Raw genomic sequence first — 27,495 nt, forward strand, 5'->3', positions numbered from 1 at the left:
TGTTTGCATGTCCAGTAGCATTCCACCCTTTGATGCAAGATCAGAACACGAGCATGCATCTGCTGGGCATGTAGTACATGCCTGAAACCCAGCACCTGAGAGAAGTAAAAGAATCACAAGTTCCTGACCAACCTTAGATATATAGTGAAGCTCTGTCAGAAAAAAACAAACCAAAAATAAGCAATAAACAACAAACATATAACCCAATGCCCACCTCAGAGAAAAACTCATCTTAAGGAACTTGATGTAGAATATCTTACTTATCATGATAGGTTTAAGGGGTGTCGTTATCATTCCCATTTTATAGATTAAATACAATGATTTCACAAAAGTGCATTTAATCCTGGGCCTATTAACCTAGGTGTTACAGGGCCTTCTGGACCTCTAGCCTCATGACTGGAAAGACTGCATTAAGTGACTTACAAAATTTATAACAAGACACTAAAGCACCCGGATCAGTAAGAGGGCCCAACAAAAGTTTCTTAAAGTTGAGGTAAGGGGACTTTGACAGCCTTGGACCAGCACAGTACTTTGTGAGGTCAAAAACTGTGAAAGGACACCAAGAACTACAGAACTGAGAAGAGGCCACTAATCACAGAACTTTAAGAGCTCAGTAGACACACAAACGAAAGTATAACCTCACCTGATGTCAGGAGGACAACAAAATAGAATGTCCATATTATAGGGCCACAGATTTTAGAAAAACAAAAAATAAAAAAAACTAGTTGGAACTAAAGAGTGTAAAGTTTTGAACTGTTTTTGTCTGCTACAAATGTATTTCCTTTGTTATCTTTATAAACATTGCTTTCTAATCTGGGCATGGTGGTATATACCCACCATCCTAGCACTGGGGAGGCTGATGCAGTAGGATTGTAAGTTTGTGGCCAGCATGAACTGGATAGCAAGAACCTATCAATAAATAAACACATAAGGAATTAATAAAGAAATAAAGTTAAAAATTACATTACTAATATATTACTATTATAGAACATTGGAAAAAATAGAAAAGTGAGAAAAATAAAATAGCTCATATGACCTCTTTAGCCAGCACTTTAGCCTTCAGAAAGGATTGCTGAAGGCAAGGACTAGAATTATAGTAAGAGCTGTGAAAATGTGCATTTACAATCTTCCCATGATAAGAATATTGTGACAAGCTCCCTCAATTTTGCTATTTAGCCTGCTTACTTCTATTTTCTTAATTACCTCTAAAAACCAATGTGGATAAGTAGGAATGGATAAGTACATTCATGTGTTTTGTTTTTTTTTTTTATTTACTGGGGGTGGTGAGTGATTATAGGTGTACCAAGGCCTTTTTCTGCTACAAACAAACTCCTGAGACATGTGCCACTTGCCACTTTATGTGTTAGCTTCTGCTTTATTTTATCACATCATGACTAAAATGAAAGAGTTATGACCAATGCTACTTGACTGTGTGTGGCAAGTAAACTGTTACTCTGTATGTAGATAGTTAAAATGACAGTTCCTGGCCAGGTAGCTCATATCTTAGTAAAGTCATTTTAAAAAGTCTGAGAAGAAATACTCTAATATGTTTTAAAACTAAGCCTTAAGAGTAATTAAAAAAATCTTAAGTTGGGCATGGTGGCGCACACCTTTAATTCCAGCACTCGGGAGGCAGAGGTAGGAGGATCACTGTGAGTTTGAGGCCACCCTGAGATTCCATAGTGAATTCCAGGTCAGCCTGGGCTAGGGTGAGACTCTACCTCAAACAAACAAACAAACAAACAAAAAAATCTATATAATAACACATAACTTGTATGAACATGTAAGTGGCTAGATCTGTATATGACCACCATGATAGCTGGGACACATTAGACATTTAATGGATACTAGTCAGTGCCATTATTTAATGGTTCTCATTCACATACTTTCTTATGTATGGGCAGTAAGGGTCACAATTCAAATCCCAGCAGAACCAATGGGAGAACAGGACATGCTAAGTTTATGAAAGAATCTGGTTGGGTACTTTAGAACATTTATGTGAATTGTAGATGAGAACAAAGAATGACTAAAAAGGTTTTGTTATAGTTAGGGTTCTGGGCATAACTGTATGGCAATTTGGCTGCTGAACTGAACAATACCATCTCTCTTGGTCTATATGACTAAGTGCCTTTCTCTGTAGTTATAAAAACAAATTCCAACTCTTAAATTAAGTCTGTATAATTCATACACTAAGTCAGGAACTATCAATTCAGTGCCTATACTATAGACCCAAATCCCAGTTTTAGGCAGAGAGAATGAAAAAAAAAAAAAAACCCTAGTAAAATTGGGGATTATAAAAAGTAGTGCCCCACCTTGTTCTCTGCTTCCTTGTATGTACCCTTGGCTAGTTAAAGTCCCCATCACTTCACTTCTCTGCCATTAAATGGACTACTACTTAGTTCACAAGGTTTATACAGCTTAAATGAAAAGTTGCAGCTCAAAGTATTCTGTCAACTTTAAAGTAATATTTGAAGAATTGCAAATAATGATTATACTACTCAGTCTTATATTTTTGGGTATTAGGATCATAAAAGGATATTTTAGGTTTTAAATTCCCCAGCAGCTGCTGGCCGAGCATTTGGTTGTTGACATAGACTGCTGTACAATCAGCAAGTACACACTAACATGGTTTCCCTTGCTCTCAAGGTACATGGCTACTGTGCTGTGATGTGGGAAACAAAACAGAGCTGAAGCTGCTTTTGGGCTAAAGCCTCGATGGAATTCTCAGAGAGAACTAAGATGTGCAAGGCAGAGGCCTCTGCCCTTCTATAGCCCTTTCTGCCAAGGTCTCAATGTCATCAGTTGCACTAGCACTTCAAAATTTTCTTATTGAGTTAACAGAGAGAAAGAGAGGAAGCGAGAGATAGAATGGATGTGCTAGGGCCTCTAGCCACTGAAAACGAACTACAAACACATGTGCCACCTTGTACATCTGGCTTATGTGCGTCCTGGGGAATTAAATCTGGGTCCCTTAGCTTTGCAAGCAAACACATTAATTGTTTAGCACTTTTGTTTCTTTTTTGTAATTTTATTTATTTTGAGAGAGAGACAGAAAGTGGGGGAAGGAGAAAGAGAGAGAGAGAGAGAGAGAGAGAGAGAGAGAGAGAGGGAGGGAGGGAGGGAGGGAGGGAGGGAGGGAGGGAGGGAGGGAGGGAGGGAGAGAATAGGGGCATCAGGGCCTTTAGCCACTGCAAACAGACTTCAGACGTATGCACTATCTTGCGCATCTGGCTTACATGGGTCTTGGGGACTAGAACCTGGTCCTTTGGCTTTGCAGGCAAATTCCTTAACTACTAAGCCATCTCTCCAGCCCAGCACTTAAAAATTTATTTATTTGTTTGACAGAAAAAGGAAGAGGCAGAGAGAAAGAGAGAATGAGGGTGCTAGGGCCTCCAGCCACTGCAAACAAACTCCAGATGCATGTGTTCCCTTGTCATCTGGCTTATGTGGGTCTTGGGGAATTCCATCTGAGCAGAAATGAATGACACCTTTTAGTTCAGGCCAAGAAGACCACTTGTCCTTACTGTACTTGATAGATCATGAGTTAGGATTAGTACTGAGGCTGAAAGTAACACAGGGAGAAAGGAACATTCAGCTAACAACACAGGAGAATGCAACACCCTCTTTGCTTGTGCTATAAATTACATATTTATTTTGTTAGCATGAGATAGATAAATATTTCTACATACAAAGGTGCCCAGCTAAAATCAGGATAAGTGATATTAATGTCCCATGGTCAGTATTATTGAACCTCGAAAGCAATAAACTTTATGAGTCGATAAATATTACATTCACAGCATAGTTAGCATTCCTTTACTGTCTCTGGTGCTTATTACACATTGGAACCACAAGTCTACAATACATTATTCATATTTGGGGTGTCACCAAGTGATGGATTGCTGTAGGAGAGGCTGTCCTTTAAATAAATCAACAAATAAAAATGCAAATGTTAACATTTTCAGCCACAACTTTTTCCATCTTGAGTGGGGAATGACAATTTCACATACTGACAGGCAGCAGAGAGAACAATTAACAACCCACAACGTGAACAAGAAGGATGACTCTGCCAGGGCTGCTTTCTCCTGAACATGGGGACCCTCACAAAGGAAAGCCTGTGCCTTCACTAGCCTCCACGCCATCCCATAATCTTTTGTAAGTCTCTAACATTCTTGGGATTTGGGGCAGGCAGGCAGGCAGAGAAAGGACTTCCTTTTCTTCCTCTTCAGTACCTTCAAAGGGTTCTTGGAGGAAAAGTCAGTTTGTGTGACTAAAGAGTAGTCTCTAAAAATGCCTTTTGTACATTTTGAAATAAGAATGATTCAAGAAATTCCAATTCTGACATCTGTGAAGGCCCCACAGTGCCATCCTTATAGCTGACTTTCATAGCATGGAATATCTCTTCAACTCTGCACTGTGTACGATAGGCCTGTAATATGCCACTGTGCACTGCTCAGGATAAAATCGGGTGTGCTACACGTTGTTTTATGCTCACTATTTACAAAGCTTCTCAGCATCTGCATTTAGCTGATCTGTAGCATTAAGGACTAGCAGATAAAGAATCTTTTTCCTTACAGTCTGTGAATAAGAGCCTCCACAGCAATTTTAACTGGGCTTGTAAAACTACAAAGTTGATATGGTCCATTCAGAAAATTTATGCTGAAGATGTCTTACAAAACCCTTATGGTGAAACATTTTATTCCTCTTTTTCATGATTCTTTCTAAAGTGAAATGCAGCCTCTAAAAAATAAAGTACTGTTAAAGATGGAGAGATGACTTAGCAGTTAAGGTATTTCCCTGTGAAGCCTAAGGATCCAGGTTTGATTGCCCAATACCCATGTGAGCACTATGTGTGCAGAAGTTGGCACATATGTCTGGAGTTTGTTTGCAGTGGCTGGAGGCCTTAGTGTGCCCATTCTCATTCTCTCTCTCAAATAAATAAGTAAAATAAAATAAATATTTCTTTAAAACTCTCATTTTAGTGCTAGGGCAGTAGCTCAGTGGTAGAGCTCTTACCAAGCATGTGCAAAGCCCTGGGTTTGATCCCCAGCACCAATAAGCAAGCAAACAAGAAGTATACAATGTCTTCATGTTTGCAAGAAACACACAAAATACCATTTTAACCTTTAACAGTAAAAAGATGCATGGTGATTGATAATCCAGACTCTCTGCCCCTTTAGCTCCTCCAGATGAATTGCCAAAGGTGAGCTGAATGGGAAGTCTCTGAGCACAAGCTCTCAAACACAGTGTTCTGTGGTCCATTGAGGAGCCTCAGCCACACGTAAGAATGACAACTCATCGTGCTCTTTGGCAAACTCTAGAAAGAACAGCATAAAAGAGGCAATGGAGAAAGGGAGGTATGCTAGTTCAATTCTTTTTCTGTAGCCACTATATACTGTCATTGTCAGACCTGTACAATGATGACTTTGGGGTCCAAAATGCTGGATCTGCTCTTATTAGCTAAGGGCTCTCTGACAATCCATTCAATCTCTTTGACTTGTTTCCTAACTTAAATCGGGATGGTAGTACCATCTCAGAAGGTTTGAAGATTAAAAAGCACATGGTCAATAAGGAGCTTGGCACATTACTATCCTCTGTGTTAGTCAATTCTCAGTCTTTTGTGATGTTTACCTTTCTGGCTCCAAAATTATGAGCTCAACAACAAGAGTCTGATTAGGATAAATATTAATTCTGAAGCATGTCTGGGCTTGGTTTCTGTGACTCAGTGTTTACACAGGAGCTGGTGAAGAGCTAATGCCTTTCTCCTTCCAACATATCCAGACCAAAGAAGAAATTTTTACAGCATACCTTTAAAATCACCCGCTTTGAGATAAGCAATATAGGCATTTTTACTACTGAAATATAGTTAACTATGAATTGACTCCAAATTAAATCTTAAAATCTATATTCATATGATAAGATGCTAGGAATTTAAGGGTACAAAACCAACCATATCCCCAACAAGACATAACGTAGGCTCTTTTAGTATCAAATGTCTATATGTTGAGACTTATATGTGTAATGTGGCAATTAGCTTATTACATATAAAGTTTAAAAATAATGCATACACTTCCCTGATTACAGAAATGGTTGATCAAATGAGTAAGACTTCCAATGTCTTTAATATAAGGAAATGTTAATGTACCTTTAGTGCAAAAGCCATTGTAATTTTCACAATGAATTTACTTGCTTAAAGTCCAAACACATACTCACCGCATAATAAATTGTGAAGGACCTGCTGTTAAGTGTGTTTCCTGGTAAGTGAAGGATAGCTCTGAGTTTCTATGGAAATTCTTGGCAATTGTCATGACCAATTCAGGAAGTCATATATACAGAAAAGAACTCTGTGAGGTTTGATCTGGCCAAATCTATATGCTTCACAATAAGGGCCTCTCTCTTTAGTATGACCATTCAAACTGTCAAATATCTTCAACCCTTGTAATGTGTGTGTTTGTGTTGCAAAAGTATGTTTGAGTGTAAGTACATGCGTGTGCACATGTGTGCAGAGGTCAGAGAACAACCTCAGGTGTCATTTCTTTTTTTTTTTTTTTTTTTTTGGTTTTTCGAGGTAGGGTCTCACTCTAGCCCAGGCTGACCTGGAATTCACTCTGTATTCACAGGGTGGCCTCGAACTCATGGCGATCCTCCTACCTCTGCCTCCAGAGTGCTGGGATTAAAGGCACTATCCACATTTTTTGAGATAAGGTCTTTCATCTGGAATTTTCCACATAGGCTAGTCTGGCTGGCCAGGGAGCCCCAGGAGTCTTCCTGTCTGCCTTTCCAGTATTGGAAGTGTAAGCATGAACCACCACACTTGGCTTTTCGAATTATTGTAATGTGGATTCCGAAGAGCAAGCTCAGGTTCTCATGTCTGCAAGATAAGAACTTTGCTCATTGAACTATCTATTCAGCCCTTTAATCCTATATCCTCATTGGGAGACTATTCAATCAGGAGTCCTTTATGCTCACCGTGAACTGTTGAACTGGGATGATGATGAGGCTGTAGTTACAAGGTCCTTTTGGCTTCCAGTTAGTATAGGGGATGTGGATGCATCTTTTGTTACTCCTGCCATTGTCCCTGCATGAAGAATAAAGGAAATCATTTTTATTCAATAAAAGGAAATGAGAAGTACACTTTGAGAATATTCAGCTTTAAGACAGGTCATGGCCTTTTGCCAACATGGAACAATGGCAGATAAGAAGTTTTCTGAGTTGTTTTGGCTTTTTTGTAGACATCAGAGATTTATTGCTTTTCTTTTTTCTAATGTTTTGTTTTTATTTATTTATTTGAAAGAGTGAGAGCAAGAGAGAAAGAAGGAGTGTGCATGTGCAAGAAAGAGAGAAAGAATATATGTGCCAGGACCTTTGGCCACTGCAAACAAACTCCAGACACATACATCTGGCTTACATGGGTCCTAGGGAATTGAACCTGGGTCCTCTGGCTTTGCAGGCAAGTGCCGTAATCACTAAGCCATCTATCCTGCCCTCATTGCCTTTCTTAAAAACAAATTAACAAAAACTATAAAACACACTTTGCCTCACATCTGTGCAATGACAGACTAAGTAGAGATTTTTATTTTTTGTTTCAAGGTAGGGTCTCACAATAGCCCAGTTGGCTTGAAGCTCATAGCAATCCTCCTATTTCTGCCTCTGAGTGCTGGGATTACAGGTGTGTACAACCATGCCTTGCGAGACTTTGTTTTTAAACATGCTCGCCTATCAGATCCCTGATGGTTTGGATTTACTATGGAAATTATTATGAAGATACTCTGTTTTGTGGTGTTTCCTTTAACCATCATTAAACAAGCTTTCTTTGACAAAATAGAAAGTTCTGGATCCTCTTTCAAAGTTTTTAAGGTTAGACATAAGTTTTCAGTTTCTTTTCTTTTCTTTTTTTTTTTTAATTAATTTATTTATTTGAGAGTGACAGACACAGAGAGAAAGACAGATAGAGGGGGAGAGAGAGAATGGGCGCGCCAGGGCTTCCAGCCTCTGCAAACGAACTCCAGACGCGTGCGCCTCCTTGTGCATCTGGCTAACGTGGGACCTGGGGAACCGAGCCTCGAACCGGGGTCCTTAGGCTTCACAGGCAAGTGCTTAACCGCTAAGCCATCTCTCCAGCCCAAGTTTTCAGTTTCTTTTAAAGAATGCTACACTGGGCTACAGCTTGTCTTATTTGAAAGAAATGTTCAACATCTCCTCATTGTGGGTCCAGGAGACATCTATACAACACTTTATATACCCAAAGTGTGAGCTGGTTTTACCCTGCTCTTTTCAAGCAAGCAATATTTAGTTGAACAATTATTTTCTCTTCCTGATGCAAAATGAAATGATAGTATTCATTAAGTATGGAATGTTAATATAGGATCCAGAGCCTTTCTTAATCCATTATTTTTGTTTTATTTTCTTTATTTTAAAAATATTTATTTATTTTCATGTGTTTGTATGTGTGCATGTATGAGCACACATGCATGTTCAGGCATGCACATGTCAGAGTCTCTTGCTGCAGCAAATGAAAGCCCATCTGGCTTTATGTGGATGGCTGGTGTATTGAACCTGGGCCAGCAAGCTTTGCAAACAAGCACCTTTAGCCTCTGTGAAATCTCAGCTTATTTTTGTTTAACTTTCTATTTATTACCTTCCAAGACCACAAAATATCCCTCTGTTCATGTAAGAATGCTATTCACAATTTTCTTCTGGTTCCTGGAAAACTGTCACACTGGATGCAGTATGAAGTTATCTGGGAGGATCCTCTCTTTTAGATAACAGTGAGTATGTATATACCACTGTAAGTAAGCTCTGGACTATTGAGAATACTAGACCTTAATGCCAAGTGTAAAGCTGGGTGTGGTGGTTCAGGCCTTAATCTCAGCACCTGAGAGGCTGAGTTAGGAGGACTGCTGTGAGTCTGAGGCTACCCTGAAACTACAGAGTGAATTCTAGGTCAACCTGGGCTAGAGTGAGACCCTACCTCAAAAAAACAGAAACAAAACAAAAAACTGCCAAGTGCATAGCAATCCTTCCCTCCCTCCAAAAAGCTCATCTGCACACATTCTTCTGTCTCCAGTTTTACTTTATCTAGAAATTACTTTTTTGTCCTCATAAAAGTCCTTATCATAGGTATTATTTTCATGGCAAATTTAAAGATAAGGGAGATGAGACCTGTCCAAACTCACAACAGTAGCAAGTAGTAGTAGTAGTGATGGAGCTACAACACACGTTCAGGCAATCGGACTGGAGGGTATACTCCATTATGTTATGGTATCCTTAGTGTATGAAAAATGTAAGGCATCACATATGGCTGTGTGAGCTGGGAAGCTCTGATGCAGATTTTTTTATAAGTTTATTTTAGAGAGAATGTGTGTGTGTGTGTGCGCGCGCGTGTGTGTGTGTGTGCATGTGTGTGCGTGCGAGAGAGAGAGAGAGAGAGAGAGAGAGAGAGAGAGAGAGAGAGGAGAGAGAATGTGTGTGTATGCCACTGCAATCGAATGCCAGATGCTTGCACCACCTAGTGGGCATGTACAAATTTGCACTTGCCTCACCTTTGTGTGTCTGGCTTAGGTGGAATCTGGCTTATTGAACATGGGTCCTTAGGCTTTGCAGGAAAGCGCCTTAATCACTAAGCCATCTCTCCAGCCCAGCAGGCAGAATTTTTATAGGAGAAAAAAATATTAAATAAAAAATTTCAAGGTTAAGCTGGGTGTGGTAGTGCATGCCTTTAATCCCAGTACTTGGGAAGCAGAGGTAGGAGGATCTCTATAAGTTCAAGGCCACACTGAGACTACATACTGTATTCCTGGTCAGCCTGGGATAAAAGTAAACCCTAACTTGCAAAACCAATAAAATAAAATAAAATAAAAATAAAAAATAAAAAAATTTCAAGGTTAAAAAATATTTATTGCTTAGTAGCAGAGGCCAGTAAGGTAAAAAGGAGACATAAAGGGTAGAGAAAGGAAGGGAGGAGGATACTTAATAGGTTGATATTGTATATATGTAATTACAATGATTGTAATGGGGAGGTAATATGATGGAGAATGGAATTTCAAATGGGAAAGTGTGGAGGTGGGAGGGAGGGAATTACCATGGGATATATTTTATAATCATGGAAAATGTTAATAAAAATTAAAAAAAAATTTATTGCATATCACTATGTCCTCATATCTTACTAATGACGTGGCAGTATTATCTCAATAATTGTTATACTAATCTTTCAGTGTTTATCTAGCAAAGGCCAAGTAACACATCCAATTATCATACAGTAACTAAAGGCAAAGCTGGGTCTTACATGCAATTATGTCCACTTGATACACTGTTAACTATTCGTTAGATAGCTTGAAAAATAAAACAGTACTACCAAGAAAAAGGAGACAAACTGATCACTAGAGAGATTTATCTGATAGTAGAACTTAGAAGAAATCAGAAGAAAGTATTAAAGGACTGAATGTTCTAGAGAATTGAGAATAGGTGGAATAGAGGCAAGTAGAGAAGGTCACCACAACTCCCACACTTATGGGCAGAATCCTGGCTGACAGGGGGGTTAAGATGGGCAAAATGCAGAAACAACCAGAAGGGATTTATGGGTGGGGCGAGAGGGAAGAAGAAATATCTGGTAGTGATGGATTATAAATATCTTTCTGTCACTACCATTAAAGACTAAGTACTAGTCTTTTTCTGTTTTTCTGCCAAGGTTGAGTTAGAACAAATGACATTTGATAGGGAAAAATTAAGGAAGGAATTTTAATTGAGGCTCCAGGAATTTTCATGACATATAGGTGGACTTCAGAACTGTAGGAACAATACTGTGCATATATGTGCTCATTAACTTTCTGGGTGAAAAGGACTGTAGCTTTTATCAAATTCTGAAAGGATGTGGGACCCCAAAATTTAAGAATGTTTACTCTTAGCAGAGGTGTCCCACCTTTTGACATTGACATGTCATCATGTATGCTAAGGCTAAGTTTTACTAGCCTCTTTTATTTATTTCCAAAGCTCTAGTTCTAATTAAGTTCCCAAAGGATATATATTACCATTTAATTATATATGTTTCTTCTATAACTCTGATTTAATATTAAGTATGCAGGACATGACATAGTTATATGTGTTCACAGAAGTACATATCTCTGTACAATAACAAATGAACATATTCAAAATTATATAATATATATATGCATATATACATATACACATATATATTAAAAAAAATAAGTGGGCTGGGGAGATGACTCAGTGGTTAAATGTGCTTACTTGCAAAACCTGCCAGCTGGGGGTTCAATTCCTCAGTACCCACATAAAGCCATATGCACAAAGTGGCACACATTCATCTGGAATTAGTTTGTAGTAGGAAGAGGCCCTGACTCACCCTTTCTCTCTCTTTCCACCTGCCTCCCACAATCAATAAAACAAAAATATCTTAAAAAACAAAAACATAAATGCTGGGAAGTAAGTCATCCATATATATGTGATCAAGTCTTACTCATATGTGGTGGGTCAGCCTGCCCACTTATCAATCAATACCTCTGATGACTTTTTTCTTAGAGCTCAGGGAATAGGTGCTTGTGCTTGTGTGTGATCCCTTGTTAAAAACGGCTAAGATCGGGCTGGAGAGATGGCCTAGCGGTTAAGCGCTTGCCTGTGAAGCCTAAGGACCCCGGTTCGAGGCTCGGTTCCCCAGGTCCCACGTTAGCCAGATGCACAAGGGGGCGCACGCGTCTGGAGTTCGTTTGCAGAGGCTGGAAGCCCTGGCGCGCCCATTCTCTCTCTCTCCCTCTGTCTTTCTCTCTGTGTCTGTTGCTCTCAAATAAATAAATGAAAAATTAAAAAAAAAAAAACAAAAACAAAAAAAACGGCTAAGATCAATTATATGTTACAAAAAACATGGCAGTGCAACCTCATCCCAGAATAAGACAGAGTAGGGGCCGTACTGCTGCTCAGGTGTCTCTAGGTCCATCCCTGGTCGCACTCCCCCTCTGCCTCTGGGAGCCAGATGCTATTCTGATTATTTTTTTCTTTCTGTCCCTTATCATTTTAACATGTATGTATTTGGTTAAAGAATGTGTTTTAGTTTGTTGCTTCCACTGACACAATGGGGGCACAAGTGTTATGAGGGCAACCAGTGCTCTCTGAATGGATCTGAGACCTGCTGAACAGGAGGGAATTCATGCCTGATACTGGAAACCTAGTCAAATGCCTACGGCTGGGAAGGTCACAGTCTCAGCAAGGAAGCTACTACTGTTGTTTGGCTCAATGGATATGTTGTGCCAATCAATCAAGTTGCCTTCTAAATACTAATGTTTATTCTCATAGATTACTGCTGTTCTCAACTTTTAACAGAGAAGCTTCCTTTTGCAGATGATGGTAACTACTGGGGAGACTCATGACTAGTCAAAGTTCTGAGAATAAGTAGCTGTTGAGTGTCTGCTTCTAAGTTAGACATCTCTAGCATACTCTCCGAGGCTCAGGGGACATCATGGAAGAGGAGGAAAGAATGTGAGAGCCAGAGGATGGACAGGAGTGCTTTGGAATGCTGTTTTCTACAGATAGTGACCACTGCACTCATGATCACACAGCAGCTGTCACTACCTGCACCAGACTTGCACAATATTGTGCTCATCAACATTTCAACATGATGATAGACAGAGGTAGAGAGAAAAGACATCAAAATAGAAGACGGTCTAAATGGAAAGGATTTCAGTGGAGGGGGACAGGAGTGAGAAGATATCAGAAGGTAATGGGAGGGGATTATGATAAAAAGATTAGGAGCAAATTTGAAAACTGTCAATAAAAAGCTTAAAAAGTTAAAATCTCTCTCTCTCTCTGTATACACATACTATCTACATATATATAGAATTTTTTTTTTTGTTGTTGTTGTTTTTGGAGGTAGGGTTTCACTCTGGCACAGGCCAACCCAGTGGCCTCAAACTCACAGTTATCCTCCTACTTCTGCCTCCCAAGTGCTGGGGCTAAAGGTATGTGCCACCATGCCCAGCTTCTTTGTGACTTCTTTTGCTCAGTATTGTGTCTTCAAAGTTCATTTATGTTGACTATGCAGTTGTAGCTTGTTTTCTTTGCTGTCTTATGCCATCATACACACTGACACTTTTCTATCTATTGTGCTACAGATGGACGTTTGGGATGATTCTGGTGTGGAGCTGTTATGAAGACTGCTGCTGTGATCGAGGCTACCAGCTGTCCACTCTTTCCTTCTTTATGACTGCGCAGGCACACTGTATCTCCCAGTTTCCTTGTCATTATGTATGGTCAGGTGTAAAGCTAGTAAATAGTATATATGCCAGTTTGGGCCTGCCCTATAAAACCATTCCCTGTGAACTTTCTCATACCTTTCTCCTTCCTGCTGACATATTAGTGTGGCACAACTAACAGATAGAAAAGGGCCAGATAATCAATATACCATGTTTTTGTGGGCAACCATTTTAACTCTGTTCTAATAAAACTTTATTTACAATAGAAAGGATGCTAGATTTCGTTTACAGGACACATTCTTTGTCTTTTTCTTACTTGTGGGTACAAGGATTTTCAGCCTTTTATAGTTTAGTATAATGTTATCTATAGATTTTACATCTATGTTCATTATCACAATGAAGAAATTTCCTCTATTTCTACTTTAGTATAGTTTTTATTACAAAAAATGTTGGATTCTGTTAAATGCTTTTTTCTGTGTCTAATTAGATTACCATGTAGTTTTACTTCCTTCTATTAATGTGGTGAATTCCACTGATTGATTATTTTTTTTTCTTTGTTGAACCACCTTTGCATTCTTGAGCTAAATCCCACTTGGTCATGATTTATAATCCTTTTAATATGCTGCTGCATTCAGCCTGCTATGATTTTGTTGAGGATATTTTTCATCCATATTTATAAGGGATATTACTGTATACTTTTCTTGTTTTGCTTGGTTTTAGTATCTGAGCTTCTTAGAATGAGTTTAGATATATTTTTTCCTCTTTTATTTTCTGGAGGAGTCTAAGAAGGATTTGTGTTAATTCTTTCTGAAAGACTTAGTGAAACTCATCTGGGAAGCTATCTAGTCCGGGGCTTGTCTTTCAGGAGGGTTCTGACTACTGTTAGTTTACTCAGATCTTCTATCTATTATGGACTCCACTGCAGAATTCTAGAATTGATCATTTCATCTAGGTTTTCTAGCTACTTGCATTTTTACTCTGTGTGCTTTAATGTTATTATATTATTATTTTACCTCAGGTGATAGCAGTGTGTTCATCTGGCTTTCAATTTTCTTATTTTTACTTATTTACTTATTTATTTGACAGAGAGAGAAGGAGAAAGAGAAAGGAAGAGAGAAAGAGAATGGGTGTGCCAAGTCCTCCAGCCACTGCAAACAAAGTCCATACGCATGTGCCACCTTGTGCATCTGGCTTACGTTGGTCCTGTGAAATTGAGCATGGGTCCTTTGGCTTTGCAGGCAAGCACCTTAACTGCTAAGCCATCCCTCTAGCCCCTGTATTTAATTTTTTTTTAAATTTTTATTAACATTTTCCATGATTATAAAATATATCCCATGGTAATTCCCTCCCTCCCCACCCCCACACTTTCCCATTTGAAATTCCATTCTCCATCATATTACCTCCCCATTACAATCATTGTAATTACATATATACAATATCAACCTATTAAGTATCCTCCTCCCTTCCTTTCTCCACCCTTTTTGTCTCCTTTTCAACTTACTGGCCTCTGCTACTAAGTATTTTCATTCTCACACAGAAGCCCAGTCATCTGTAGCTAGGATCCACATATGAGGATGTGGCGCTTGGCTTTCTGGGCCTGGGTTACCTGACTTAGTATAATACGTTCCAGGTCCATCCATTTTTCTGCAAATTTCATAACTTCATTTTTCTTTACCGCTGAGTAGAACTCCATTGTATAAATGTGCCACATCTTCATTATCCACTAATCAGTTGAGGGACATCTAGGCTGGTTCCATTTCCCAGCTATTATAAATTGAGCAGCAATAAACATGGTTGAGCATGTACTTCTAAGGAAATGAGATGAGTCCTTTGGATATATGCCTAGGAGTGCTATAGCTGGGACATATGGTAGATCAATCTTTAGCTGTTTTAGGAACCTCCACACTGTTTTCCACAATGGCTGGACCAGATTGCATTCCCACCAGCAGTGCAGAAGGGTTCCTTTTTTTCCACATCCCTGCCAACATTTATGAACATTTGTTTTCATGATGGTGGCCAATCTGACAGGAGTGAGATGGAATCTCAATGTAGTTTTAATCTGCATCTCCCTGATGACTAGTGACGTAGAACATTTTTTTAGATGCTTATATGCCATTTGTATTTCCTTTGAGAACTCTCTATTTAGCTCCATAGCCCATTTTTTGATTGGCTTGTTTGATTCCTTATTATTTAACTTTTTGAGTTCTTTGTATATCCTAGATATTAATCCTCTATCAGATATATAGTTGGCGAAGATTTTTTCCCATTCTGTAGGTTGCCTCTTTGCTTTTTTCACTGTGTCCTTTGCGGTGCAAAATCTTTGTAATTTCATTAGGTCCCAGTGGTTAATCTGTGGTTTTATTGCCTGAGCAATTGGGGTTGTATTCAGAAAGTCTTTGCCAAGACAAATATGTTGAAGGGTTTCCCCTACTTTTTCCTCTAGCAGTTTCAAAGTTTCCGGTCTGATGTTAAGGTCTTTAATCCATTTGGACTTAATTCTTCTGCATGGCGAGAGAGAAGAATCTATTTTCATCCTTCTGCAGATATATATCCAGTTTCCAAAACACCATTTGCTGAAGAGGCTGTCTCTTCTCCAATGAGTATTTTTGGCATTTTTATCGAATATCAGGTGGCTATAGCTACTTGGGCTTACATCTAGGTCCTCTATTCTGTTCCACTGATCTACATGTCTGTTTTTGTGCCAGTACCATGCTGTTTTTGTTACTATGGCTCTGTAGTATAGGTTAAAATCAGGTATGGTGATACCACCAGCCTCTTTTTTGTTGCTCAGTATTATTTTAGATATTCGAGGTTTTTTGTGATTCCAAATGAATTTTTGGATTGTTTTTTCTATTTCCATGAAGAAAGCCTTTGGAATTTTGATAGGGATTGCACTAAATGTGTAGATTGCTTTAGGTAAGATTGCCATTTTCACGATATTGATTCTTCCAATCCAGGTACAAGGGATGTTTCTCCGCTTTCTAGTGTCTTCTGCAATTTCTCGCTTGAGTGTTTTAAAGTTCTCATTGTATAGATTCTTTACTTCCTTGGTTAGGTTTATTCCAAGGTATTTTATTTTTTTTGATGCAATTGTGAATGGGAGTGATTCTCTGATTTCATCCTCTGTGTGTTTGTTGTTAGCATATATGAAGGCTACTGATTTCTGTGTATTTATTTTGTATCCTGCCACATTGCTGTAGGTTTTGATCAGCTCTAACAGCTTGCTAGTAGAGTCTTTAGGGTCCTTTATGTATAGACTCATGTCATCTGCAAATAATGATAACTTGATTTCTTCCTTTCCAATTTGTATCCCTTTTATGTGTGTCTCTTGCCTTATTGCTATGGCTAAGACTTCCAAAACTATATTAAATAGAAGTGGGGACAGTGGACACCCTTGTCTTGTTCCTGATTTTAGTGGAAAAGCTTCCAGTTTTTCCCCATTTAGTAATATGTTGGCTGTAGGCTTGTCATAAATAGCCTTTATTATATTGAGATATGTTCCTTCCATTCCCAGTCTCTGTAGGACTTTTATCATGAAGGGATGTTGGATTTTGACAAATGCTTGCTCTGCATCTAATGAGATGATCATGTGATTTTTGTCCTTCAACCCGTTTATGTAATGTATTACAATTATAGATTTGCGTATGTTGAACCATCCCTGCATCTCTGGGATAAAGCCTAGTTGGTCAGGGTGAATGATCTTTTTGATATACTCTTGTATTCTGTTTGCAAATATTTTGTTGAGAATTTTTGCATCTATGTTCATGAGGGAGATTGGTCTGTAATTTTCTTTTTTTGTTCTATCTTTGCCTGGTTTTGGTATCAGGGTGATGCTGGCCTCATAGAAGGAGTTTGGTAGAATTCCTTCTTTTTCTATTTCCTGGAAAAGCTTAAGAAGCAATGGTGTTAGCTCTTCCTTAAAAGTCTGGTAAAATTCAGCAGTGAATCCATCCGGGCCTGGGCTTTTTTAGTTGGGAGATTATTGATAACTGTTCGGATCTCCATGTTTGTTATAGGTCTATTTAAGTGATTAATCTCATTTTGATTTAATTTAGGTAGGTCATATAGATCAAGGAAATCATCCATTTCTTTCAGATTTTCATACTTTGTGGAGTATATGCTTTTATAGTATGTCCCTATGATTTTTTGAATTTCTCTGGAATCTGTTGTGATGTTACCTTGTTCATCTCTGATTTTATTAATTTGTGTCTCTTCTCTCTTTCTTTTGGTCAGATTTGCTAAAGGTTTATCAATCTTGTTTATCCTTTCAAAGAACCAACTCTTTGTTTCATTAATTCTTTGGATTGTTCTTTTTGTTTCTATTTCATTAATTTCTGCCCTAATCTTTATTATTTCTTCCCGTCTACTGATTTTTGGTTTGCCTTGTTCTTCTTTTTCCAAGGCTTTAAGGCGAAGCATTAGGTCGTTTACTTGCGACCTTTCTAATTTCTTAATATAGGCACTTAAGGCTATAAATTTACCTCTTAGAACTGCCTTCATTGTGTCCCAGAGATTTTGGTATGTTGTGTTCTCATTATCATTTGACTCTATAAATTTTTTGATTTCTTTTTTGATTTCTTCATTGACCCACTCATCATTTAGTAGTGTATTGTTTAGTTTCCATGATTTTGTGTATGCTCTATAGCCTTTCTTGCTACTGATTTGTAGTTTAATTCCATTGTGGTCAGATAGAATGCAAGGAATTATTTCAATTTTCCTGAATTTGTTAAGATTTGCTTTGTGTCCTGATATATGGTCTATTTTAGAGAATGTTCCATGTGCTGCTGAAAAGAATGTATATTCTGCAGCCTTTGGATGAAATGTCCTGTATATATCTGTTAGGTCCATTCCTTCTATGACCTCATTTAGTCCAGATGCCTCTCTGTTTATTCTTTCCCTGGATGACCTGTCAATTGATGAGAGTGGGGTGTTAAAGTCACCCACCACCACTGTGTTTGGTGTTATCTGTGACCTTAGTTCTAATAGTGTTTGTTTGACGAATTTGGGAGCCCCCATGTTAGGTGCATATATGTTTAGGATTGTAATGTCCTCCTGTTGGAGTGTGCCCTTAATCAATATAAAGTGACCTTCCTTATCTTTTTTGACTAACGTCGGACTAAAGTCTACCCTGTCTGATATTAGGATAGCAACCCCTGCTTGTTTTCTAGGCCCATTTGCTTGAAACACCGTCTTCCAACCTTTCACCCTAAGATAATGTCTATCCTTTGTAGAAAGGTGAGTTTCTTGGAGACAACAAATTGTAGGATCCTGCTTTTTAACCCAGTCTGCAAATCTATGTCTTTTCGTTGGGGCATTGAGACCGTTGATATTAAGAGATATTATTGAAAGGTGTGTATTTATGTTTGCCATTTTTGTGTGTGTGTGTGTGTTTCTGGTTCTACCTGTGCTCTCTTCTTTTAACTGGTATTTGAGTATAGCTTGTTTTTTCTAGGTTCCTTATATGTGTGCTTTTCCTTTTGTTCAGCATGGAGGATTCTATCAAGTATTTTCTGTAGAGCTGGTTTTGTCTTCAAATACTCCTTTAACCTGCTTTTGTCATGGAATGTCTTTATTTCTCCATCTATTTGAATGGATAACTTTGCAGGATAAAGTAACCTTGGTTGACAGTTGTTATCTTTCAGAACTTGGAATATATCACTCCAAGCCCTTCTGGCTTTAAAAGTTTGTGTTGAATAATCTGCTGTAATCCTGATGGGCTTGCTTTTGTAGGTAACTTGATTTTTCTCTCTAACTGCTTTCAATATTTTTTCTTTGGTGTGTGTTTTTGGAAGTTTGATTATAATATGGCGAGGAGAGGTTCTTTCTGGGTTTTGTCTGGCTGGGGTTCTAAAGGCTTCCTGTATCTGTATTGGCACCTCTTTCCCAATTTGGGGGAAATTTTCCTCTATGATTTTGTTGAAGATACCTACTATGCCTCTGGAGTGGAGTTCTTCTCCTTCTACTATGCCCTGAATTCTTATATTGGATCTTTTCATAGTGTCCCGAATATCTTGAGATTCCCACTCATACTTTTCTATATGTTTGTCTTTCTCTTTGTTGGACTGCATTAGGTCTGCCACCTGGTCTTCTAGCTTAGATATTCTGTCCTCTCCCTCATCGATCCTACTGGTGAGATTTTCTACAGAGTTTTTTATTTCATTAACTTGTGTTCTTCATTGCTAGTAATTCTGACTGGTTTTTCTTTATTATTTCTATTTCCCTATTTATGTCTTGTATTGCCTTCTTTATTTCATTAAATTGGTGTCCTGCCTCTTCTTTGATTCCTTTGATTTCCTCTTTGATTGTTTTCATGTGTTCTTTGACCTCTTTGAACATATTTATAATTATTCTTTTGAACTCTTTCTCAGGCATTTCCTCTAACTTTCTCACTGGAGGACATTTCTGATGCATTAATACTTTTAGGTGGATTTATATTGTCTTGCTTTTTAGTGTTTCTTGTGTTATAATGTATATATTTTTGCATCTTGGATTAAGTTAATGCTTGGATTTTCTAGCTAGCTGTGTATTCTTAGCTGTATCAATTGATTTGATGTAATATATTTTCAGGGTAGGACCTTAAGGTGTTAGGTGTGGCTCTTAAGACTCTCAGAGTATCTACAAAGATGTTCTTAGGGGTTGAGTTTCCCTGCTATAGGAGTATTCAAGCAGGCTGAGTGGAATCTCTGTTCGCTGGAGCTGGGTTCAGGCGGTGGGGGAGGGGAGGGAGCCGCGGCTGCTCTGGTTGTATCGCTGTTCCACGTGTTCTTCTACCTCGCGGTCTGCTCCTCCGTTGCTCGCTGCCGCTCTCCCCTCACGTTTCCCGAGTTGCAGAGAGCGCCGTGTGAGGGGAAAATCCCACACCTGGCTTTTCCTGTTGCTGGAGCCGAGCCTGGCGGCTTTCTGGTGCGCTGCGGCCGCGGCGGTTAGCCGAGCAGCCGGAGCCGCTTTTCCCGCCTGTGCAGGCTCTGGATGCTCTATAACTCTTCTACTTCTCCGCTGCCGCTTCAATTTCCTATACACCTCACTTTTTAGTAAAAGTGTGTATTATGCTGAGTTTTTTTGGTCTTTTTGCTCCCTAGGCTGCTTTGGCGTGGTGCCTACGCCGCCATCTTAACCGGAAGTCTCTTTAATTTTTTTTGAAGGAGTTTCCTAAGTGTAGCTGCTTCTCTGTCCAGAGACAGTTCAGAGTTTGGCTGAACAAAAAAGCAGGACCTTGTGTCCACTCACGGGTCAAAATAGATCTCAATTCCTTGATAACCAGGTCACCTCTTCTTCCTGAGACCAGATTCTCTCATCTGGACCTTGAGCTGCCATTTTCAATGCTGCCACCAAGTAAGGGAGGTGCTGGGAAAAGCTAAGACTCCACTGTTTTCCTACTATGTTTCCATGGGCTTTTCCTAGTTAAGCATGTTTGGCTTCTGTCAATCCTTCACTCTCTTCCAGAGTTCTGATAAGGTTCATTCTGACTGTTTTGTGCAGGCTATCTGTGTTTCTGGGGGAGGAATGAGCACCTGAAATTACCTACTACTACTACTGGTTTCACTGACATGCTCTGGACTCAGTTTAGTCTAGAATACTAGAATAACTCTGACACAAAAGCTTGACAAGGTTTTTATGAAAAAGATTATTATACCAACACCTCATAATCAATAGCCATTGAACTAACAAAAGCAAAAAGAGACATGACTGTAATGGTTTGGTTAGGAACTATTCCTCCCAAAGGCTCATTTATTGTAATGTTAGTCCTCAGCTACTGGTGTTATTGTGGGGAGGTTTAGAAAGTTTAGGAGCTGGGACCCAGCTGGAGGAAGCAGGTCACTGGAAGGAGGCATATTATCTCTTCATCTCTCTCATTCCTATGTGCTAAGAAATGAGGAACAAGAAACTACTAAAGCCTAAAGCCTAAAGACTAAAGCCTCTGAAAGTATGAGCCAAAATGAGTCTTTTCTCTCTGGAGTTGTTTTCCTTTAGTATGGTCATTGTGATGCAGTGGCTAACAGAGTGGTCATTGTAACAGGTGAAGGAAAGAGATTTAATGTATTTTAAAACCAATTTATGACAAAGATTCTCAGCAAAACAGAGGAAACTTTCTCAACCAAATAAAAAAAGCACAAGTTAGACCATTCAACCTTGCTTCAAGATCAGGAACAGGCATGAAAATCTACTTTTTTATTTTACATTCCTAGGCAGTCAGGAGAAAATTTTTTTTTTTTAAAAAACCATAGTTTTAGAAAGAAAGAAAGAAGGTATCATGGACTGAATTGCATCTCTCCCCTTAAGTCCTAATCCCCTATATGCCTTAGAATGTCAGTGTACTTGGACCGAAGGATTTTAAGTAGTTAAGGTTAAATGAAGTTACATTGGTTGGTCCTCAGGCAGTATGATTGCACACTGGTGTTTTTTAGAAGACAGACAGACAGATGGGAGGTAAATACAGAGAAAAGACCATGTGTGGTCCCAGTGAGCAGTCTTCTGCACGCCAAGGAGAGAATCCTCAGGTAGGGAGCAGCAGAGCAAGAGAACCTTTCAATCCTCATGGGAATATGCAATATGTACCCTGCTGGTTACATGGAAAAGAGAACTGGCAAATGCATTAAACTATATGTCTAACACACCTGTACAATTTTATCGTATATAAGTTCAAACTCAATTAAAAATTTAAAAATGCCTATTTTTAAAATTTCCTTCTCATAAAACAGCAATGCTGTTTTAAGGTACCACTCTAATGTTTTTCCTTTGACATCAGCTATCAATCACTGTAAGGACTTTGAAAGGATAAGCATAAATTTTGCTTAAATCACTGCAGGCTCTGAGGTCAGAAGGTCTAACTGACTAGGTCTTTATTTTGGGGCAATGGAACAAGGGCAGAGAAAGAAAAATCAATATAGTTAATGTTATGTTGATTCATTCAACAAGTATATAATGAGCATTTACCTACTAAAGGTTAAGCAACATTGTAGGTAATGGGAATATACATGTAATAGTCTGGTGAAATAAGACCTGAAATTTTTAACAACAGGGCAAATTAGATCTTATTTGAGGCGTTTCTTTCCACTGCAGCTCCTCTGCTTATGAATCATGAATTAACAGGAAGTTTAACCATTAGACAGTCTTTGTGTTTGAGTACAGGCACATGCATGACTTTCAAGCTCCCATGGTAGTCTTCGTGTTCCACCTTGGTTGAGATGAGGTCTCTTGTTCATGACTGTGTGTAGCAGACAAGTGAGCCATGAGCTTCAAAGGGTTCTCCTGTCTCTGCTTCCCACTGCTCCTGGCTTACAGATGCGCACTACTGCACCTCCTGCTGACATTGGTTCTGGAAAACCAAGCAGGCAAGTGCTTAGGTCTGTCTCTCACGTTGGAATTCTGTTTTTCTTTTTTAATTTTTTAGTGCACCATGCAGAACAATTTATTGTATGTTTTGGCTTATTCCCAGCTCTTTAGTATGTTTGTCTTCTGTGTAGAATTGACAAAGGCATCAATGCTTAGCATACATACCTTTTACCTTACACTTCTGGGAATCAAATGATACAGTGCTTTTTCTTTTTTCCATTCTTTCTTTCTTTTTTTTTTTTAAGGTTTAGAGAGATTTTATTAGATTAAAAGGAGGAAAGAGGAGGAGAGAGTATATGAAGAACTCCTGCTCATGAGAAAGCAGGAGGAGGTAAAGCCCCCGTGGTACTTCTTCTTATGACTACATGTAAAAATAATGATAGTAATAATAACAAAGCAAGCCTGTAAGTAGTGTCTGTACTTTGTATATCCAGTATCCCGGTTGTAATGAAGTTAGAGCTCTGTGACACAAGCCCTGACTAGGAGCAGCCCCAAACATAGCAGGGGCTTTGGGTCATCTTACAGCCAGATTTTTAAAAGGACTGTTTGGAAACACATGTCCTCAAGTGGCTTAGGCTTTGGCTAGCCCCTGAGCCTAATAGGAAAAAATGACCTCAGTTTCACAGGTTCCTATGGGAGGGAATCAGTAACAGGTCAGAAAGAAGGGTTCTAGACATTGTGGGAAGGAAGGTTTGCTACTGCATGGGAAGTAAAAGACACTAAAGACCAAGTGTTTTTGTTGTTGTTTGTTTTGGTTTAATTTTTCAGGGTATGGTCTCACTCTAGTTCAGATTGACCTGGAATTCACTATGTAGTCTCAGGGTGACTTTGAACTCACGGTGATCCTCCTACTCTGCCTACCAAGTGCTGAGATTAAAGGCGTGCACCACAACACCTGGCCACGTGTTTTTACATTTATACTTTCTGAAAGTTCTTGAACAAGTTAAGATTTTTTAGTAATGTCCCCCATCCCACACAGCTCAGTAAAAGCAGGTCAAGTAACATTCCAAGTATCACCAAAAGAAAAAGTTCAGGGTTTAGTGCCATTTTGATAATACTGTTCCTAACTCTGTTATCACAAGATTGTTCCTTGAGTAAAAGTTTGGTCTTTTTTTATGTTTAGCACCAATAACATTGGCAGAGTAGTGAGGAAATGCAAAGAATGAGAGAGGGTAATAACGATTAATGGTCATGCAGTAAATATCGTGAGTAGCACTTCATGATTATAGGACAACAAAGTATATAAATGAGAAAAAATGTATACTACAAAACCCAAGTCATAGTAAAGAGGGAGGTGACAACCCAAGCTATGGCTCTGTTGTCATCCACACACAGAGTCATCGCTGAGAAAAGGTAGCGTCCCACTCAGCTGGATGCCACAACAAAGGCCACTCCTGGAGGAACTCAGCACTATCTAGTATACACATGAGCTCGGCAGGGTTAGAGTGGCCCAAGGGGCCAAATCCATGCCCTTCAGTGACCAGGTAGACCATAATTTTCTAATGCCTCCATGTTAGAACAAAAGAAGAGGAAAATAAAAGATAATTGAAAAAAAATCTCACGTGAATACCTTAAAATTAAAAAAAAAATTTAAAAACAAAGATAAAAACAGGAATAGAGAGATGGCTCAGTGATTAAAAGTGCTTCCTATGGAAGCATGCAGACCCAAGGGGGCCTAGATTGCTAAGTCCTGTGGGGATTAGGGATGAAAGAATGACCAGGGCTGGGAGGGGGGTCATGAAAATGGCAATCATGAAAATGGAATCAGCAGGAGGCTGTATCACAAGGGATCATACAGATGAACCATGGGGAACATCCAACATCCTCCTCTGGCTCTCATAGGGACAGAGATTGCACCCATGCACACACATATGCTTACAGCACACACATCATATAACAACTACTACACCTGCAAAAAGAAAAAGGGTGAAACTTTTTCTTTCACTGTATACCCACAATCTCCTATCTGCTAAAGAAAGAGAAGAAAAAAAGGTGGGGGGATGGGGAGCTGCTGAAAAAATAAAACCATGAGTGATACTGTTCTGAAAACTTTCCAGCACTGTAACAGCTCTTTCGGTTAAATTGATCGGTATAGCAACATTATAAAACGACTATTAGGATTCATTGTGTACAACAGAAAAGTGCTGAAATGTCAGCAGACTATACGGCAAAAAGTAATGGGTTCTGAACTCCTGTTAGTCAAAAATGATTTTGTTTCAAATTAGAAATTGATTTTTTTTGGACACGAGCCCTTTCCAGGCTTCTGGCTTCTGTAGCTGGGCCCAAGAGAGATTAACCTCCACCACAGCAAGGCTGGCCTGATGGTCCCTTCCTCAAAGGGCCTTTCAATTGCTGCTTTCTAATGCTGCTGTGGTCTTAGCCAATAACACAAGTTATTTGTCCCTTTGCTATTACACCATATTTTTTTTCATTTTGCCATTTTATTTTAGTGCTGACACACAACATAAATTTGTTGACAATTTAACAGAAGACTATGTTAAGCCTTGCAGAGTGACCACCAGGCCAGTTCTGACTGGTTCCCCACTCTCCAAAGTGCAATGGATAAGAACAGGGAAGGCTGAGGTAAGAGTTTCCCTTTACTGAAAGACTCACCAGGTAAAGTAGAGAAGATTTTAACTCGGAGAGTAAGGGAAGGCTCTATGATTTCATTTTTGTGTTTGGTAGCAAAATCTAAAAAGAAGTTCTGATGTTCTCCTAAATCAATGGAGGCCTGCAGAATGCTTGCCTTAAGTCAAAGAAAATGTACTGCCTTTTCTTTTTGCAAAGAAAAAATTTTTAAAAATGTGTATGTACATATTGGCAAATATGCAGTGTGGATGCACATGGAGGCTAGAGGTTGATTTAAAATGTTTTCCTCAATCACTCTCCACATTATTTTTTGAGACAGGGTCCCTCGCTGACCTTGGAACTCACCAATGTAGTCAGTCACTTCAGAAACTACTGGGGAACTCAACTTTCCTTTACTCAGTCTCTCGTAGTCCTTTATACATGTTTCAACAAATCCACCTCCCGTAAAATAGGGAGTACTGCTGAAACTACTCATTTCTGAGTATAAGGCTTGGTTTCTGCTGCAATATGGAGTTGCTCATGACCTTTCTTCTGCTACCCTCAGGTTTCCAGTCAATGGAGGGATTCATGATTGTTCCAGGCCTTCCTTTTCCTGGGGAGATTAACGCCCATGTTCATTCTTTCTTTACTCACTTTGAACATGATTTGTGTCTATAACCTCACTTACTGTTCTATTCTTACAGCCTGCTGCTTGAGAAAAGAGAACCAAGTGGAATGTTCCTTATATCGGTATTCTAAGAGAAGGGTACATGTCATTTGTGAACCTAGTAGCTGGCCACTGATGTCTTACACTTCAGTTAAGCACTATAATTTGCTCTTCACTGGCTCTTATCCCTTCCCCAGCAGCTCCTACCTTTGCTACTACAGGTACTAAACTTACCTTTCTGGGGTCTGCATGCATCTTTTTGTTGACACAGCCACTGGGCATCATCTTCGGCATGTGACTGGAACTCAACTGTCTTTTTCTCCTTTCTAGCCTGCCCACTGTTTGGAGAGTCCTGGTACTTTTTAAAGGATGAAGAGGTTCTGGGGAGCCATCCAGCAGATTTTGACTTCAATAAACTGAAAGAGCAAATATAAATGGGCTGCTGAGAGCACAGAAAGGTTGAAACCACACAGACATATGTAAATTTATCATTAGATAAAATGCAATTTATAGTAATATTTTTTTTTAAAATATTTATTTGAAAGAGAGAGGGAAGGAGGGAGGGAGGGAGGGAGGGAGGGAGGGAGGGAGGGAGGGAATAGGTGTGCCAGGGCCTCTAGCTGCTGCCAATGAACTCCAGATGCATATACTACCTTGTGCAGCTGGCTTATATGGGCCCTGGGGAATTGAACTTGGGTGCTTAGGCTTCACAAACAAGCACCTTAACCACTAATCCAGCCCATGTTCTTTACTGACATATAAGTTGAATAATTCAATGAAGATCTATTTTTTGTCTTGCTACAACTTTGGAGAATTGGTTTTCAACCTAAAAAAAGCTTACATTTGGAGTTGGGAAATGAGACTCAAGCCCATGAAGCTGCTAATAAAACCAGACAGCATGACTCAGAATCAAAATGGCTATGGAGATGTGCAAGACAGGCATCTTGAAGACCATTTCCCCATACTAAAGATGGTCATCAGGAATCCAAGTATCAGCACCTGCAGCTTTCACTTTGCATGGTTACAGGCAGGGTGGGAAAGACATCATGTACCACTGCTTAGAGAAGAACAAGGCTCTGTTAGGTCCTTTTATCAGAATGCACCAGTTCAGGTCTGCCAACAAAAGCATTGTGATGAAAAGGAACATAAGTATTTATGCACAGTAACTGTGTCCCCACCACTAGCATGTCTTACAATATTCTGATGTGTTATCTCTAGTGATTCCTTCAACCTGTTGTTTTTTATAAGTGGAACCAGGCACATAACATTTAGTTTTATCCATAAACAATGAAGCATATATCACATGTGTATAAGCAATGCAAAAATTAAAGTAGAAAACTGAGTTACAAGTACAGGTAGCTAACAAGTAAGATTTGGGCTAGAGAGATGGCTTCATGGTTAAGGTGCTTGCCTGCAAAGCCTAAGGATCCAGGTTCGACTCCCCAGAACCCACATAAGCCAGATGATGCACATGGTGGCACATGCATGTGGAGTTTGTTTGCAGTGGCTAGAGGCCCTGGTGTACTCACATTTTCTTTCTCTCATAAATAAATAAATGTAAGATTCTATGACTGAAGTGATAGCTCAGCGGTTAAACATACTTTCTTGCAAAGTTTGATGACTCAGATTCAGTTCCCAGTACTCATGTAAAGCCAGATGCACAAAGTGGTACATGCAGTTGGAGTTCAGTTGCAGTGGCAGGAGGCCCTGGAGTACCCATTCCCTCTCTCT

General features: G+C 39.2%; 1 protein-coding gene across 4 annotated transcripts in view; it reads right to left on the bottom strand.

Annotated features, from left to right (window-relative positions):
* The window catches only part of Kiaa1328 (KIAA1328 ortholog), a 290,739-nt gene that overhangs the window by 21,549 nt on the left and 241,695 nt on the right, over positions 1-27,495 (bottom strand). For all 4 annotated transcript variants that reach the window (XM_045135154.1, XM_045135153.1, XM_045135155.1 and 1 more), the window contains 2 exons: positions 25,999-26,180; positions 6,967-7,075 (listed from right to left, as the gene is read on the bottom strand). In XM_045135154.1, coding sequence (XP_044991089.1) covers positions 6,967-7,075; positions 25,999-26,180 — 291 coding nt within the window. The remainder of the gene's footprint in view (positions 1-6,966; positions 7,076-25,998; positions 26,181-27,495) is intronic.

The sequence above is a fragment of the Jaculus jaculus genome, chromosome 15 (genome assembly GCF_020740685.1).
Source record: "Jaculus jaculus isolate mJacJac1 chromosome 15, mJacJac1.mat.Y.cur, whole genome shotgun sequence".
Classification (NCBI taxonomy): domain Eukaryota; kingdom Metazoa; phylum Chordata; class Mammalia; order Rodentia; family Dipodidae; genus Jaculus; species Jaculus jaculus.